Source organism: Macadamia integrifolia, chromosome 4, assembly GCF_013358625.1.
Source record: "Macadamia integrifolia cultivar HAES 741 chromosome 4, SCU_Mint_v3, whole genome shotgun sequence".
Taxonomy (NCBI): Eukaryota; Viridiplantae; Streptophyta; class Magnoliopsida; order Proteales; family Proteaceae; genus Macadamia; species Macadamia integrifolia.
The window spans coordinates 3,810,332-3,827,291 of NC_056560.1; the positions used below are offsets into that span (position 1 = coordinate 3,810,332).

At 37.6% G+C, this 16,960-nt stretch overlaps 2 protein-coding genes and 1 non-coding gene across 6 annotated transcripts; all 3 read left to right on the forward strand.

Annotated features, from left to right (window-relative positions):
- Positions 1 to 4,365: 4,365 nt before the first annotated feature.
- Positions 4,366 to 12,710, forward strand: LOC122076569 (histidine kinase 3-like). Of its 2 annotated transcripts, none has more exons than XM_042641939.1 (11): positions 4,366 to 5,701; positions 5,935 to 6,216; positions 6,554 to 6,723; positions 7,735 to 7,950; positions 8,046 to 8,232; positions 8,329 to 8,380; positions 8,489 to 8,718; positions 8,834 to 8,932; positions 9,377 to 10,515; positions 11,224 to 11,591; positions 12,124 to 12,710. In XM_042641939.1, the coding sequence occupies exons 1-10, from the start codon at positions 5,189 to 5,191 to the stop codon at positions 11,486 to 11,488; spliced, it is 3,153 nt and encodes a 1,050-aa protein (XP_042497873.1). In that variant the 5' UTR covers positions 4,366 to 5,188; the 3' UTR covers positions 11,489 to 11,591; positions 12,124 to 12,710. The 2 variants fall into 2 exon arrangements, with proteins under 2 accessions (XP_042497873.1, XP_042497874.1); XM_042641940.1 differs by having other exon boundaries at positions 5,536 to 5,701; positions 5,949 to 6,216.
- Positions 12,711 to 13,892: 1,182 nt separating this feature from the next.
- TRNAS-UGA lies at positions 13,893 to 13,974 on the forward strand. Its single transcript has one exon. It is a non-coding gene; the product is annotated as a tRNA-Ser (tRNA).
- Positions 13,975 to 14,119: 145 nt separating this feature from the next.
- On the forward strand, positions 14,120 to 16,259 carry LOC122076049 (mediator of RNA polymerase II transcription subunit 30-like). Of its 3 annotated transcripts, none has more exons than XM_042641331.1 (4): positions 14,120 to 14,296; positions 14,497 to 14,781; positions 15,007 to 15,108; positions 16,009 to 16,259. In XM_042641331.1, exons 2-4 carry the CDS (start codon positions 14,497 to 14,499, stop codon positions 16,105 to 16,107), a joined length of 486 nt encoding a protein of 161 aa, XP_042497265.1. In that variant the 5' UTR covers positions 14,120 to 14,296; the 3' UTR covers positions 16,108 to 16,259. The 3 variants fall into 3 exon arrangements, with proteins under 3 accessions (XP_042497265.1, XP_042497264.1, XP_042497263.1); XM_042641330.1 differs by having other exon boundaries at positions 14,123 to 14,296; positions 14,455 to 14,811; XM_042641329.1 differs by having other exon boundaries at positions 14,125 to 14,296; positions 14,497 to 14,811.
- The last annotated feature ends 701 nt before the right edge of the window (positions 16,260 to 16,960 follow it).

Consider the following 16,960-nt stretch of genomic DNA (forward strand, 5'->3'; position numbering starts at 1 on the left):
CTAGTGAAACTGAACTCTTGTTTTAATCCTTCTCCAAGGCATAAGATGGGTAAGCAATTAAAGTAACAATAAATGGCCATCTTAATTGACAATTAACTCCATAGTAGTAATGACTTTTGGGACAACTCTATTGTCTTAAAATTTTGCTGAAAATTTTATTGCACGAGTTATGAATATCAGAAAAGAAGCATTGCACACTCCAAGTTTGAGCTGTGGCAATGTAGTTGTTGCATATTTGAAATTTAATGATTTATCTCAACCATGTGGATGATCATTCATCAAAAATTTTATTGATAATATAGCATCCATTAGTGATTCTTTGCTATTTATAGGCTTGAAGCCATATGAAATGACATATTTACTTCTTAATATTAAGTAATCCATCATCCATTCAACTTTATGATGACTTTAAATTCATCATTAATTTTCTTCACGAGCGAAGCTAGATTCGAAATCTTCTAATGATCAAACATCATGTCCAAGGTTATAGGTATCAGTACCGGAGGTTGTATTAATCTTCAGAGATATTGATACCAATACATTTGTATCAATTTGATAATGAGTTCTATCGATCTAAGATCAGGGACAATAAAACGATAAAAAAAAAAAAGGAGCAACCCAGTGCACAAGACTCCTGCTACTGCAAGGTCTAGGAGGGGCAAGTGTGTAACGCCTTGGCCCCATTAACGTTACACAATATTGTCATCTTTGGCCTATAACCCTCTGGTACTAGCTGTATTCTTGGCGGAGACACCTCACCAATGTCCCAGGCGGGTCTGGTACTTGTCGTATTTTTGGATCATCACAATTTTTCTTCTTTCGGGGACACGTTGTCAGGGTCTGCTCTGATACCATTTATAACGCCCCGACCCCATTAATGTCACACAATATTATCCTCTTTGGCTCATAGGCCTCAAGGCTTTAAAATGCGTTGTGCCATGTTAAGAAAGCTAGAGGTTATTAACTAACTAGTCCAAAAATTTCTCCCTAGGTAATGTTGGACTATAGTTTGCACCCTCATCAATCTCCCAAACAGGTATGATACTTGCCGTATTCTTAGGTCGTCATAAAGTGTGTACTCAGCCTTACCCCTTGCTTCGCAGAAGAGGTTGTTTCCAAGTTTTGATCTAATATTAATATATTGGCCTTCGATGACACTGCTATGATATCAATACCTTGATGGCTTGATCCATGTCATCCCAAACGTGAGATAATCTTATCTGAATTGAGATTGAATTCGCTGCACTAATGATCACTTAGTTGTATATATATAAACATTCAACACCTATCTCATTTTTTATTATTATAAGAGTGAAGAAAAATATATTTAAAAATAAAAAAGGACAAGTATTGAATGCTCACATATACAACTACATGATTATACGAAAAGCAAATCCAATTTATTCCTAAACCAAATTTCTAAAAATAGTAGACGTGAAGGCCAAACAAAAGCCCACAATTTATCTCTATAAGCGTCAAAGATGAAGTCTTTAAGCACCTAAACATAGAATGGCCCCTTGCTGCCCCCTCCGCACATGGTTGCTGGAAAGCCTGTATGATGCATTACGCTGTTGTCTCCCCCCTAGTGGCTAATGACTGCCTTTGGTACCATCTATATATACATATTGACAAATACCAAGAAGTACTAGAACACCACTATACGTGAGCGTGCCAGTATCCATGATCAGGGCATCCCTACTGATGTATTAAAGTGTAGTGACCGGGACCCATTTGATGACGATACGGGACCCACTGTTCCTGTGCTTTAGTATAACAGGAGAGTGACATGAGTCACATGACTACCTCATCCTCTATGTGAATTTTTATTAATCCGCATTGGTGCAGGGGTACTGTTCTTTTATAATTCTATATTATCTAAGGTTCAGATCCCTCTAAGAGGACTGTCAACATTTTTTTAGTTATTGATATCGGTCATCACTCATCAGTGCTACCAATATGGATCGTACGGCATCCAGCCAGTTTATTCGGGTGCAAACTCAAAGACAAATAATTTGTGACCGATGCTCATAAGCTTTATTAATATCTGATATTGGATACATATAATACCAATACCTTCTACTATGGATGTCAATGACAACCCTACATGCTTAGATTAGGGAGCAAGTTCGGTCTGATTCCATTGTTATAATTGGAGCCAAGAGTCAAGCTAATCCTGTAATGAAAATAATTAACCTAGGCCCACTGAACACTCTCCAAGGCTGTGTTTGGTAGTCATTTAGTTTCAAAAATGACGTTTCGTGTTAAAAACAAAATTTTTAGTTTCTGTGTCAAAATGTTACCTAAAAACAAAAAAAATGTTTAGTGAACTTGTTTCAATAACGATTGCCCTAGTTGTTCTTTTTTTTTTTTTTTCCTTAAAAGAAAAATCAAAAAACATCAAGTTGACATCAAACGCTTTATTCCATTTTTTTGTTCCCAGAGAACAGAAAAATATTTTTCTAAATGACTACCAGCGTAGCCTAGTGTCACTTGGGCCTTAATCTATAGGGAGGTGATTTGTGGGAACAAGGGAGTAAGATGCTACAAATTTCAGACTCCATGACAAGAAAATTATGGGATGAATACCTAAAATAATCAATAAGAAATTGGCATAACAGGAAAAGTTACATACTTAATCTTGGAGTAGATTATGGGTCTGTATTCTGAATTTTTTGTTTCAAAAATGTTTTATAGGTCCATAATTTATTCCGATAATGCATATTAACACACAATCGTAAAAGTTTCTAAAATAAGTGTTTTGATTAGAATAAAAAATTCTAATATTGGTTCAAAAGGCATATGTGGTATGATTCTGAACATTGTAAATAGCTAGCTGCTTCTTTCACGAGTCTTTTAAATAACCTACTTATTAAAGGCTAAGAAGAAATATAGAAGTGGTTCCTTAATATCTACTATCAACAAAATACCTTAAACTAAGTGTGGATTAGGTGCACAATTTTATTTCATGACCTATAGAATCCCATGCATATTGCTTGAGCTTGAACATATTTTAGGTTATTGAGCTCACAATGTTGCTGAAAAGCAATCAATCCCCAAATTTTCTTTTTGTCAGCCACATAAATCATTTTTTTTTTTTTTTTTTTTGGTCAGCCACATAAACCTTGTTTATTTACATAATAAAAATAACAATAATAACAATAAGTTGGACTTCTCGGAACCGGATACATCATACCAAAGGAGACCATCTAGATGATTGACAAATGGGTGTATTTACAGCCTCACACTATCTTTTAGTCTCTTATCTTCTTGTTCTCAAAATAAATTTTAAGATAAGAGTATAAAAGAATTTCAAAAGTAATTAAGAGTGACATAACATATTATGTGAAGATCGAGTATACATGTGAAGCCCTCTTTAAAAATGTTATTTATCATAGTAAAAGGAAAGAAGTAAAGTTATATATTATTTGATACCTCTTAGGTGTCAAAAACGAAAAACTGTTAACAAAAGGATTACATCTATCTGAAAATATAACAAAGCATGAGAAAGAAGTTAGACTCGTGCAAAGTTGGTTTAAGGTGTTAAAGCTAAACTATCCTTAATTTGTGTAAGGAAATGCCGACAATCGGTTAGAAAGCTTTAACCTTCAAGGAAGCGTTAAGTGATATTATTGAGAATCTGAACATAAAAGGGAGTCATATTCTATAATGATACTATAGATATCAATTAACCCGTAATCCAATTGTTTTAGGTTAGGAGTGTTGAAGAATCAATCCCCAAATTTTAAGTTCTTGCCATTATTAATACTAATATAGTAATATGTGGGGGATATACCGATGCTTAGATGAACTTTATTATTTCTGTTTTACATGAGATTTTTTTATTATTTTCTTCCTTACTTTGATCACATGGGTCTCATATAGATTATACTATTCTTTGCATTATCATTAGTGTGACACGTAGATTCTTTCCCACATTGACGTATTGAGATAATAGATAAAAGGAAGAGTTTGCTGTTCGGCCAAACACCACCTTAGATTCCAAAGAGACAAGAAGACACAATGGCACCTCGAGGAGGAGGAGTTCCTGTCATGGGGCCTTCATCCTTACCTACCCTTTGGTTCCTTTTTGGTAATTCTAGAAAAGCATGGGCATCTAATGCCTAACCCACCAAAAAGGCTGGAAGCTGGATGTCTTTTTCTGAAATTTAACTCTAAATGCAAGGGTATTTTCGTCAAAACAATATGTAGCCAAACAAACCAGAAGGTAGCGTGTTAAGCTTGTCCACTGGCCATGGATAGTGATGGGAACAGTGAACACCAAAAAAAAAAAAAAAGTTAATAAAAATAAAGTAATGATCAATTGTAAAAGCAGCCATTGCTGCTCAGTGGAAGTATACCTTTTCTGCCCTATTATGTAATTAGCTTAGATTGATTATTGCTTTTTTTATCCATTATTGTTTGCTTTGTTTATCTCTTGTTCTCAGTTCGATTTTGGGTGGATAACTTGGGATAATGCTCTCTGCTAGCAGACATTTCTCCTGCCATACTCTTCTCATCTTTTTCTTTCACAATTTTGGCTTTTACAAAGCCCTTGAAACCAGACTTCTTCCCTTCCATTCTCTCTCCTTCTTGTTCTTCTTCTTCTCATACAGTTATACTGTTACTATCTCGCTTGTCTACCTCTATCGCACAACCCATACCCACGCATAGTTAGGAGTGAACCTTTAACACCCACATGCTTGATTTTCGTTCCACTTGATTTCAGGAATTTAAGGAATGGCAACTAGATCTCCTGACAGAAATTTTTTTTTTTCAGGTTTCTCTCTGCTTATGTTGAGCTTCTGATTTGGTAACTAAATTAGAATCTCGCTGCTGTTTTTAGTATCTTTTCTGGTTCTGTGTTTTGGTTGGCAGCTTACATTGGAGTGACTGGGTAACTCTGTAAAACTAGAAATCAGTTTCTGGTACAACCCTTGATTCTATGGTTCTTCCTTTGCTGTGTGGTGGCTTAGATCACTGATTCTGCTGATGGGTCTTTCCTCTTTCCTTAATTTTGGGTGTTTGGAGCTTCAAATTAAAATTCTGTAGCGTGTTTTAGGACCAGGAAGTCTGTTTTTTTTCATTTTTTTTTGTAGCGTTTGATAATTCGGTTTTCGCTTTTTCCCACAACTCCTCCCACAAGTGAAATTAAGAAGCAGTATAAGAACTACTTCTCTTTTTACAGTTTATGGTTAATTTGTGTTGGTTCTTGTCGTGGATGAGCTATCTCTCTGTACTTGGGTTTGATTTGAAGACAGCGGATCTCTTTTTGACGCTATGCTGTTGCATTCTTTCTGAGATCCCAATGAACTGGTTCATTAATGGTGGATTCATGGAGAAGAGGGCTGGTTTTCTCGGTTATAGAGAGAAGATATGGCTCAAATTGTGGGAGAAGATCCCTGCAAGCGGTTCGAAGCTCCACCACTACTACCAGTTTAATTGGCCGAAGATGTTCCATAGAAAATGGTGGAAGAACCTTTTGATTGCCTGGGTAATTGGTTGGGTCGTGGCGTCGTCATGGCTCTTCTGTTACATGAGCTCTCTGGCAACCGAGAGGAGGAAGGAGACCCTCGCGGGCATGTGTGATGAGCGCGCGAGGATGCTACAAGACCAGTTTAATGTCAGTATGAACCATGTTCAGGCCTTGTCCATTCTGATTTCAACCTTTCACCATGGAAAGAATCCATCTTCTATTGATCAGGTACTTCTAATTTCTCTTCTTATCTACCCAGTGTGCAATTTTAGATTCTCAGCCATTTAATATATGAAATTTCTCCATTTCAGTGCAACTGACTTAAATCTGATCTTTGTTTCATTGCATAGTTTCTTTCTAGAGAATTTGTCTGTTTCATTTGATCAAGTCATAATTAGATTTGAGTTTTTCCCTTGCTTATACACAGCCAACTAGTTACAAGAATCTTTCTTGACCAACAGGCAACTTTTGCAAGGTTTACAGAGAGAACAGCTTTTGAGAGGCCACTAACCAGTGGAGTGGCTTATGCTGTTAGGGTGCTCCACTCAGAAAGGGAACAATTTGAGAAACAACAAGGCTGGACTATTAAGAGGATGGATACCATGGAACAGACCCAGGTTCAGGAGGATGACTATGCACCTGAAACCCAGGATCCATCTCCCGTTCAAGAAGAATATGCCCCAGTTATCTTTGCGCAGGAGACTATTTCGCATGTGATTTCTATTGATATGCTTTCAGGGAAGGTGATTCTCTTCTTTTCTCTCTCTCTCTCTGCATATTCTAGTGATGCTTATATTATATCTCATAGATTGTGGTAGGAGACACACTTAGGTATGTAATAAAAGTACATGGTCCCAGTTGAAGAGGTACATTATTACAAAATAGCAACCATGGACTGTGGTCTGTCGAACCTAGTTTGGGAGTCGCACATTGTTGCTGTTGTTGTTCTTTCTAAATAAAGCAAAATCTGCATGAGATAATTTTATCATCTGTTTGAGGATCAGGAAAATTTTGATAAACTGTTTATTAATCTTCTTCAATCATTGATTCTGAAGAAATATATAACTTGTGTGTCTGCAGGAAGATCGTGACAATGTATTACGTGCTAGAACATCAGGAAAAGGGGTCCTTACTGCTCCGTTTAGGTTGCTCAAATCAAATCGCCTTGGGGTCATACTGACTTTTGCTGTTTACAAGTCGGAGCTCTCGTCAAATGCAACCCCAAATGAGCGAATCCAAGCTACTGATGGGTATGGGTTCTCTCTCTCTCTATCACTTCTCTTAATTGTTAAAATAGCTCAGAAATGGTGAAGTAGGACAACCCAAAATTTTATCTAGGATTTCTTCGCTGAAGGAATAATCCGATTTTATTAACCTTGTGCTCTTGATAGTTGATTCCGTATGTAGTGAAATGTTCTGCAAATGCAACTTCAATGAAGAGTCTTATCCTGTATGATGAATTGTATATTCAGCTCAACTGCTGACCCCATTTAGTTGGGAAACGGCTGAGTTGTTGTATATTCCGATCAACTGTTAATTTTCCCACCCAAATATCTTGTTCGTCTGGATCTGAAATACATGGACCAATGTATGAATGTGGAAGTCCCAAATTCTGCTGTCAGATTTTTTTGTATTTTCAGTCATATACTGATTTTGATTGAGCATTAGAGAAATGGCCAACAGTGAACAAAATATTAATGTTTTGGGTCACTAAGATTACCCTTTGATTCTAAATTTGAGATCATACTATACTTTTTTCCCTAGAGATATGGTTAATCAGTGGGCAACCTAATGCAACCCTGCCACCCAGACCGGGGGTGGGGGGTGGGGGTCGGGGGAGAGGAGGAAAATAAGATTTTCCTTGTATGGAATATGAACCAGTTTGTAGTTATGAAAAACGCACCCTCACACTGAACAGTTACGCTGCATCCTTGTTTGTCCCTATTTTTGAATGGTTAGTTGTTCGATAGGAAAGTGATTAAGGACAAAAAGTTAATGTTGGGTGACCACACTGGGGCTGTGCTACATTCAGAGAGTTTGTCAATTGATAGGCCAGACTGGAATGGTGAAACCAGTGGCAATTAAATTGGTAATATTGAGGTCTACAATTATCTGCAAACCCACACACTCTAAACAAGATACAAACTGATATGATGTAACAAGACAAAGAAAGAAAGAAAAAAAATACATAAACCAGAGACAGCCTGATATGACACAACAGACAAGGAGAGAACCTAAACGGTGCAACTACTGGCAAGCAGGTACCTAGGTGGAGTCTTTGATGTAGAATCTCTTGTGGAGAAGTTGCTACACCAGCTTGCAAGCAAGCAATCCATCATTGTCAATGTATACGACACCACTAATCTCTCGCAATCAATTAGCATGTATGGTCCGGATGAAGGTGGTGATGATACGATGTATCATATTAGTACCCTTAATTTTGGTGATCCAATCAGGAAGCATGAGATGCATTGCAGGTAATTTATTGGATCCCTTGTTGTCACAGAATATTTGGTGTTTAGGTGAAAAGTGGTTGAAATGGATGGTCATATACTGCTCATTGTTGGAACAGATTCAAGCAGAAGCCACCATGGCCTTGGTTGGCAATAACAACATCAATTGGTGTCCTTGTGATTGCATTGCTTTTGGGACATATATTTCATGCAACAATAAATCGAATCGCAAAAGTTGAGGATGATTTCCACAAGATGATGGAACTCCAACAGAGGGCTGTGGCAGCAGATGTTGCAAAATCTCAGGTGAGTGATAATTTTGTTTCCTTAATCAATCTTATCCTACACTTCGTCTTGTTTATCATGATCTAAAGTCTAAACAAGGTGTTTCATCTTCTGTAGTTTCTTGCCACTGTTTCCCATGAGATCAGAACCCCAATGAATGGTGTCCTAGGTGAGGATAGGTGATCTTGTAAATTGGTACTTTATCCATTTGATTTCTTTCTAAGCTTGTTTTAGTCTACTGTTTTGCATGGAAATTTTAAGTACTTTCATCTTGCAGGGATGTTGCAAATGCTCATGGACACAGATCTGGATATAACACAGCAAGATTATGTGAGAACTGCTCAGGCAAGTGGGAAAGCTCTGGTTTCACTTATAAATGAGGTTTTAGACCAGGCTAAAATTGAATCTGGTAAACTTGAACTAGAGGCTGTCCGGTTTGATTTGCGGGCAATTTTGGATGATGTCTTGTCACTTTTCTCTGGGAAGTCTCAAGACAAGGGGATAGAGGTAACCAAAAAATTCCAGCTTTTCATAGTTTCTCTTTTGTGAAGTCAAATGATTTAACTTATTCTCTCTGATTCGTCAACTTGTGGAATTTCCTCTTCAAATTTACTGGGAGTAGTTGGCCGTGTATATCTCTGATCGGGTTCCTGAAATTCTAATTGGAGATCCAGGGAGATTTAGGCAGATCATCACGAATCTTATGGGGAACTCAATCAAAGTAAGTGTGAAATGTGTTCTTATTTCTTGAACATAATAGAATTGATGATATGGGCAAAGAAGTGGCGTTTGAACTTGGAAGTCTTCAGGTTTTAAGTGCCTTCTGTTGAGATGGTGAGAAATATGACAAGTAATCAGGATTTACTAAGAAAAAACATTGTGTATTCAATTTAAAGTGAGCTTATAATGGGAATGGACTGGAAACTGATTCTTACTTTTAAATGTTTGGTTCAGAAGAAGTGCCGTGTCTTTTATTTTTTGCTCTTGCATTATGAACAGAGGTTTTGTGTTTAGTAATAGAGTTGAACTATTTGTCCTGGTAGAAAGAATTTCATTTAACTATAATTGCTCACTGTTTTCAATTATTGTTTCTCCTGGAGGATTCTAGTTGCTTCACTATACAATAACAAGTGGAACGGGGCCTTATTGTTTCTCTGTTCTGCAGTTCACTGAGAAAGGTCATATCTTTGTGACTGTCCATCTGGTTGAGGAGGTGATAAACTCAATTGAAGTTGAGACAGACTTATCATCAAAGAACACCTTAAGTGGGTTGCCTGTGGCAGACAGACGATGCAGCTGGGAAACCTTTGACAAATTCAGTCAGGAGGGACTTATGTGTCCACAGACTCTATTGCCAAACTCTTCAGAGCTTATCAATTTAATTGTATCGGTTGAAGATACAGGTGTTGGTATCCCTTTTGAAGCCCAATCTCGTGTTTTCACACCTTTTATGCAGGTTGGACCATCCATTTCTCGTATCCATGGGGGAACAGGTATTGGACTGAGTATAAGCAAGTGCTTAGTTGGTATGATGAATGGGGAGATTGGATTCGTTAGTGAACCCCAGATTGGGTCCACCTTTACCTTCACTGCTGTCTTCACCAATGGCCACTCCAATTCTGACGAGTACAAAAACCAGCAGAATAGTAGGTCCAAGTCTTTGTCCTCAGAATTTCACGGGATGACAGCATTGGTTGTGGACCCCAGACCTGTGCGGGCAAAAGTTACAAGATATAACCTCCAACGGATTGGGATTCAAGTTGAAATAACTTCTGATCTGAACGAAGATTTTGCTAGCACAGCCTCTGGGACTGATGTCATTAACATGGTCCTTGTTGAGAAAGAAGTTTGGGATACAGATATGGGTTTCTTAAATCACTTTGTTCACAAGTTGAGGAAGATTGACCAAGTGGTTCCCCCGAAACTGTTTCTTCTGGCTAACTCCATCAGTTCGACCAAAACCAGCTCTGCAGAATCTGGTGGGTTTACCCCAACTATTATCTCAAAGCCCCTGAGGGCTAGTATGCTGGCAGCATCTCTGCAACGAGCAATGGGTGTTGGAAACAAGGTCAACTGCCACGACAGAGGGCTTCCCATTCTATCTCTCTGCAATCTTCTTGATGGTAAGCGTATACTTGTCGTAGATGACAATAATGTCAACCTCCGGGTTGCGGCTGGTGCTTTGAAGAAGTATGGAGCAGATGTGGAGTGTGCAGCTAGCGGGAAAAAGGCAATTGAAATGCTTAGACCGCCTCACCCCTTTGATGCCTGCTTCATGGATATTCAGATGCCAGAAATGGATGGGTATGTTTCACACCTTTGTTTTAGAGCTCCCGAGGATTACAGCTTAAGGCTTTGCTTAATTCTGATTAGGGGTAATATGAAACTTATGAACTCCAAGGTGCATAGAAGTCAGTCAATTTTTTTCTACTTTAATTAACTTTCTGAGAATGACAAAATTTGTGATGCAGCTCCCTGTGTAAATAATATGTATCATCCTATGGTGCCATGTGGACTAGTTAATGGTTGAAGCTAGTTAGTGGGACACTCTTATGATGGGATTCTTGAAATGTCAGCTTTTGCAATATATAGATTACTTTTTAGTGACTAAAAACCTTGTCCATTCATATGTCTTGGCCCTATTTGAAGTATGATATCAGATGATCCTGAGTTTTGGGGCTATGTTTCTCCTATAAATATGGAGCATACTAATCAGATGGAATGCACTCCGGCATAGTTTAAGGACAGCTTGCTGTGTCACATGTCCTAGCTTAGATTTTGTGTTTGCTTTGATGATGATACTAGAGACGTCTTCCGATGGTATGCTTACATGGTCTTAATTACTTATTATTCCCTACTTCTTGTTTTATTATTTTTCTTTTTTTAACTGATGTTACTTTTCCTAATTAATTGAATGCCCCAACTTTACCTTCTATTTACAAAGTGCCTAACCCACGCACCCCTTCTCAATTCAGATATGTAATTACATGTAAATATCCTAAATGCTTCCAGGTTTGAAGCTACAAGAAGGATTCGGGAAATGGAACATGAAATCAACAGTCGTGTTCGGCATGGAGAAGTATCTGCAGAAGCCAATGGAAACATTTTGAACTGGCACATACCCATTTTGGCGATGACTGCGGATGTCATTCAGGCTACGCATGAGGAGTGCTCGAAGTGTGGTATGGATGGCTATGTGTCAAAACCATTTGAAGGAGAACAACTGTACCGGGAAGTTACACGCTTTTTCAAATCAACTGTGTCCCCCAACGAATAGTAGCAGGTGCTTGAAAAAACAGGCTTGATGCAGAGATGGGCACAAACAGCTATTCTCCAGGACGAAGTGAGATGCTTAAATGGGTATTCATTCGTCCCAAAGAGTAAGTTCTCCATGTCACATGGATACTTAAAAGTGATTCTAGGAAGTCTTAGCACTATTTAACAAAACCTTGTGTTCCTAGCATCTTAAGTCAACTTTGATTATGTCACAGAAACAGGGTGATAAGTTGCCACTAGAATCTTGTGCCATATTTGTTTACACCAAATCAAAGATCTGTTTAAATTTTTTACCTTTTTATGGTGCATTACAGAGTCTAGTATAAAAAATGTCACCAGAAAGTTAACTAATGAGGGTGGGGTTCCGTGAGTTGGAATAAGTTAAAACTTTTTTCAGCTCAACCTCCCATCCAAACCCATAAATGAAAAGTATTGCCTGTGACTCCTTTGTGGATTTTATTTTGAAGAACTTGTGAATGTGCCATCACATGCATAGTTTGGTGTTTGTACTCAAGTCAATTAAGTGTTCTGTTCTACCTTTATCTGATTCAAATCAGTCAAGGCATTTGACTGAAATTGTCATTTTGGAAATGTTACACCTGTTGACTATTGTTGCTGTGTTCGGGATTCTTCCAGGTTTGAAAGTGGGAATAGACAAACCTGGTTGTTTGCTGGAGTGCGTCTCTCGTGTGCATGCCATGCTCAATTGGTGATGGGTGGCCTTTCATCATCTGGCATCGAAGCTAATAGCAGAACCAATTGTATATCACTTCCATTGGATTTAGTGCCTTGACATACAAATGAATATGGGAAAGATCACAAAGACTAAACTGAATACTACTCTGAGAGGCAGGGTAGACACCATGCATCTGGATGAATCATGGAGGCTTCAGGATTTACCAGGCAATGTCTCCTACCCATCTGACAATGAAGGTGAGAGCATCAGGGTGATTCTTTTTGGTTCCCTCTGAAAATTGGGGGTGTATTATAGATTTTTTTTCGTACAGGTTTTACAGATAACATGTATTTTTCAGGGAAAAAAGAAAGAATTGATCAATGTATATTAGCCACACATCCAATAAAGATGATTGAAATCTATTCACTGTAGCCCTCTATGTATATTTCCTACCAAAAGGAGAAAAGCAGAAGCTCAGATCAAACAAATTATTGTAACATTCCTTATTTTGAAGTATAGTATTCTCCTGGCAAGGTGAATTGTGTTATGATTGGTTATTATTAAGAAGCATCTTGCTTGGTTTCAGAAATCTTTGAGAGGGGTCCTTTCTTAATAATCTTGTTTTCCTTTGGTTGAATTCCATTTCAAAAGCATGAGATTGATGTACAATCCCTTCCGTATCTCAGGAAATCTCACTTGGCCGTGTGTCATGTTAATGATTGATGTCTTGTATTATGTGGTTTGAGTTGTGGGCCGCCTTTAAAGGCCATTGAAAGCTTGTAGGGCTTGAACTGAGTAGGAATTTTTTTTTTTTAGGGTTTACATGGAGTAATTTCAAAAATTGAATCTCAATATTTTCTATTAACTCTTTGATGGCTATTTTATTTTCTCGAGATAAAAGTTTACGTCAAATTTGATTGTCTATCCCAACTTTTAACGATATAGTCAGGGTTAATAACCCAAAATCAAACAGTGGGATCTCCATCCAGTTCTGATCTGAATCAATGAATCAATTCAGAACTGGTTTGTGTGGACCAGGATTCAGGACCCTGCTAATTTGTATAAGAAGCAAAGATTTTCCCAAAATATAGGTTCTTTAGAGTTTTTTATTCAATAAACTTGAGGATTTTACTCTTAAGAGTGTTCATTGGAATTTGTTGCTATTTTATTGATTAAAGAAAGAAAATAATGAGAAAAAAATAGATCAAACCTAAATAATTAGAAATTTAAATAGGTTTGCAGGATCGGGTGATTCATCCAGCCTGATTCCGATTCCTTAAAGGGGGTGTTTGGTTCGATAAATCTTTGGGATGACATTCTTTAGAATGATAATTCTTAATTTTTGGAGTTGTTTGGTTTCACTAGGATGACCCTCATAAGTGAGCATCCTACTTCCCATGAATGACCATATTACAAATGATGTGTTCCAAATATGAGTTTACCTCAACACTTAAACTTAGATTTAAACAACATTTTTACCATCTAGTATAAAAGGAAAAAGCGGAAAGACGTTCTCTACGGAAGCCAATATCTCAACCTGCGAGAAACATGTACTAGCCTTAAGGCAACCAAATGATTTTTCAGAAAGAAACATAATTTAGAAGAATATCTATTAAAAGATTGATATTCATATCCGATATATACATCATTTGATTTACCGAACCAAATACCCTCTAAGCTAACTTACTTTTATTTATAAAGTAGACATAAATAATTTAATTTTTATATTGTCGATATGTCCGAGTGGTTGAGGAGACAGACTTGAAATCTGTTGGGCTTCGCCCGCGCAGGTTCGAACCCTGCTGTCGACGAGCCTCCTTTTCTGTTTCATTCATTTTACATGTCAAGTCAGGATCCTCCACTGCGGCTGTACAGGGTGGTGAGGGTCCATCTGACGGGTGGGACCCCCACTTCCCTTGTCATCCGCTGTAGAGAGGGGTCTTTCTTGGGGCTCTTCTCCTCTATATTTTTCGATGCTTTTCGACATAGAAAAAATCGCGGCCTTTTCTCTGGTTAACTCGGACCACGAGACCACGAGACCACGATCACTTCCATTGATGAGCAGACAAGCAGCAACAGCGGCGACCTTCAATTGGCCCAGATTCTCTTTATCTCTCTGGCCTCAGAATTGGGGTTAGTTATTTAACGTTATCAGTTCCCAGTTTTGAAATGTTAATTTGCGATTTCTTCTTTCAAATTCTGATATATAATTTTCCCTTTTCTGGACAAAATTTCCTCTTTCTTGATATGTTCATCTCTTTATAGATTCTTAAATCTCAATCGTTTCCCAGTTCCCTCTTTGATCTGAGTTTACTTCAAAATTGGAATATCAGATGATGGACGAGAAAGGCCCGATGGCAAGCACAAAAGGCACACAGGAATTAGCAGTAGAGGGGTTAAAGCATTTAGAGGACACCATTGAGGCAGCATATCAGATCATCTCTTCCATGAACGAGGAACTCTGCAATCCTGCCTTATGGTCTACAACAGCTGTGGCTCACTCTTCCAGTGTTATCAATCCTGATGCTTCTGATTCATCGCATCACTTAGAAACAGGTGGTGGAGCTCTTGAAGAGGCTCGTCTCCGTTATAAGTCTTCTGTGGCTTCTCTTCGTGAGGTTCTTTCTGATATTCCTAGTACTCGGAAGGTAGATTAAAACCCTAGGTTTAGTTATAATTTTAAAATTTTAATATATTTCTAGGATACTGATTAATAGGACAGATCAAGGACTTTGTTGATTATATTTCCATGAACTTGATTATGATTTCTCAGTTATCTCTTCCTTACTCAATGTTCACCTTAAGATTTCCTCTTATTATGAAATATTCTCATCTTAACATAGTCAAACGCATTTGAATCGGGCTCCACCAGTGCTGGTTCAGAACTCCAAGGGAATAAGGCTGAAATTGAGAAACTAGAAGAGCGAGTCATCAATCTAAGAAAGGTACTTCACAATGTACTCCACATACTGCTTATGCTCATTTTTCTTTGCTTGGCCTAAAACATCAGCCATGCCGAAGAACCTGTAACTGTTATCTGTGGACTTTCCCTTTTTTCCTTCTATCTGGGTGACTAAGTCATGATGAGTCCTGTACCAACTAGTTACAATAAATTTACAGCTCTATATTAGAAAATTCAAGTAGAGTTGAAACTTACTTTACTGAATATCTACAAGGAGACACAAGATAGTTTGAGCCTTTGAGGCGGGTTTTATGGATTAGAGCTGGATAGATGCTGAATGCTTGCTTTGTCTGTAAACCCTTTTCTCTTGGGGAAGGGGGTGTTCATGAATGTAGTAGCTCATGATAGGACCTTAACTTTGGGGCTGTGAGTCCATCCACTATCTGGATTGATGGGCATGTGAGCTAATCACTATATGCTACGAGTATCTGTGGGAATTTTCCATAGAAAACATGCCAGATTTTCTTATTAGAATTAGAAGACACATCATATTTTTTTTTTTTGGTACTTGTACAACATAGAAATGCATCTTTAATTATTTTGCATTAATATTATGCTGTATTCCAGCTCACATATCCGATCGTAATTGCATAATCTGGTGCTAATTGTAACAACTTAATAGAACTCTTAGTGGTAGAAGTCAATATAGAATCATAATTTTAGGCCAAAAAGTGAAGGTGAGATATCACCAGATGTTGCTTTCTCTTGTTTTTCATACACAAATATGGATTGAAATAGTTTATGTTCAGTGGCATATTTGCCCTCGACCTAATATCGACTACTGATTTCTTGAAATTGATTTAAAAATAGACTTTGTTTATGGCATTTGCTAGTTTATCTTTTTAACTATTTTATGAATGATCATTTCTCCTTCTGAATACAGGAGCTCATATGTAAGAACAAGCATCTCAAGGATCTTATAGATCAGCTTCGAGATCTTATTACTGACATATCCACATGGCAGAGTCCTGGCCCCATTTGAAAATTTGGGAAAACATTTATAACATGAAAAGCAGCTTCAGCATTTAGGCCATCATCTGTTCACAGGATTTCTATGGTGATGTAATTTCTCTTATGAAACCTTAAGATGTACTAGAATTTCTGTGAGTTGAGTATACTGGATTTTGTTTGGTATGTCAAGCATGTGAATTTTTCTGTAGGAGGCATAATTAATTAGATGGTAGGTGGGTAAGGCCGTATGGGAGCAGGTTTCTCTGGTTGTCCTATAAATTTAAACAATTTGAAGGTGATCCTATCCAAGGCTCCATTTGGTATCGTTTTTCTTCCAGAAACGATGTTTCGTGTAAAAAACGAAAATTTAAGTTTCTGTATCAATATGCCGTTTTAAATGAAAAAAAAGTGTTTCAAAATTTCAGATTTTTATCGGGAACAATAATTCATTTTTCTGTAAAATGGAACGAAACTGGGAAGACGGAACTCCAAAATTCGTCCAATCTCCTTTTTTCAGTTTTTTTTTTTTTTCACTTTTTTTTACAAACCATAAGTGTACCAAAACGTTTTTTTTAGAACGATACCAAACGGGCTTGGTATTGTTCCAAAAAAATGTTTCTACCGTTTTTTGTTCTATTAGAATGGAAAACGTAAAAATCTGTTTGGCAACCATATGTTGTGTTTCAGTTTTTTTGAACCAAAAATTGGAGAAAAAACGATTTAAAAGAGGAAAGATGGAACGACAAAAGCCCGTTCCATCTGATAGTTTCGTTCCAAAGGTGTCAAAAAAGGAAATCGTTGTTGAACAGATCAGAATCATTAGATCAGGTGAAAGTCTATAAAGGCCTCTAGATCATGGAAGAGAGAGAGAGAGAGATTAGCCT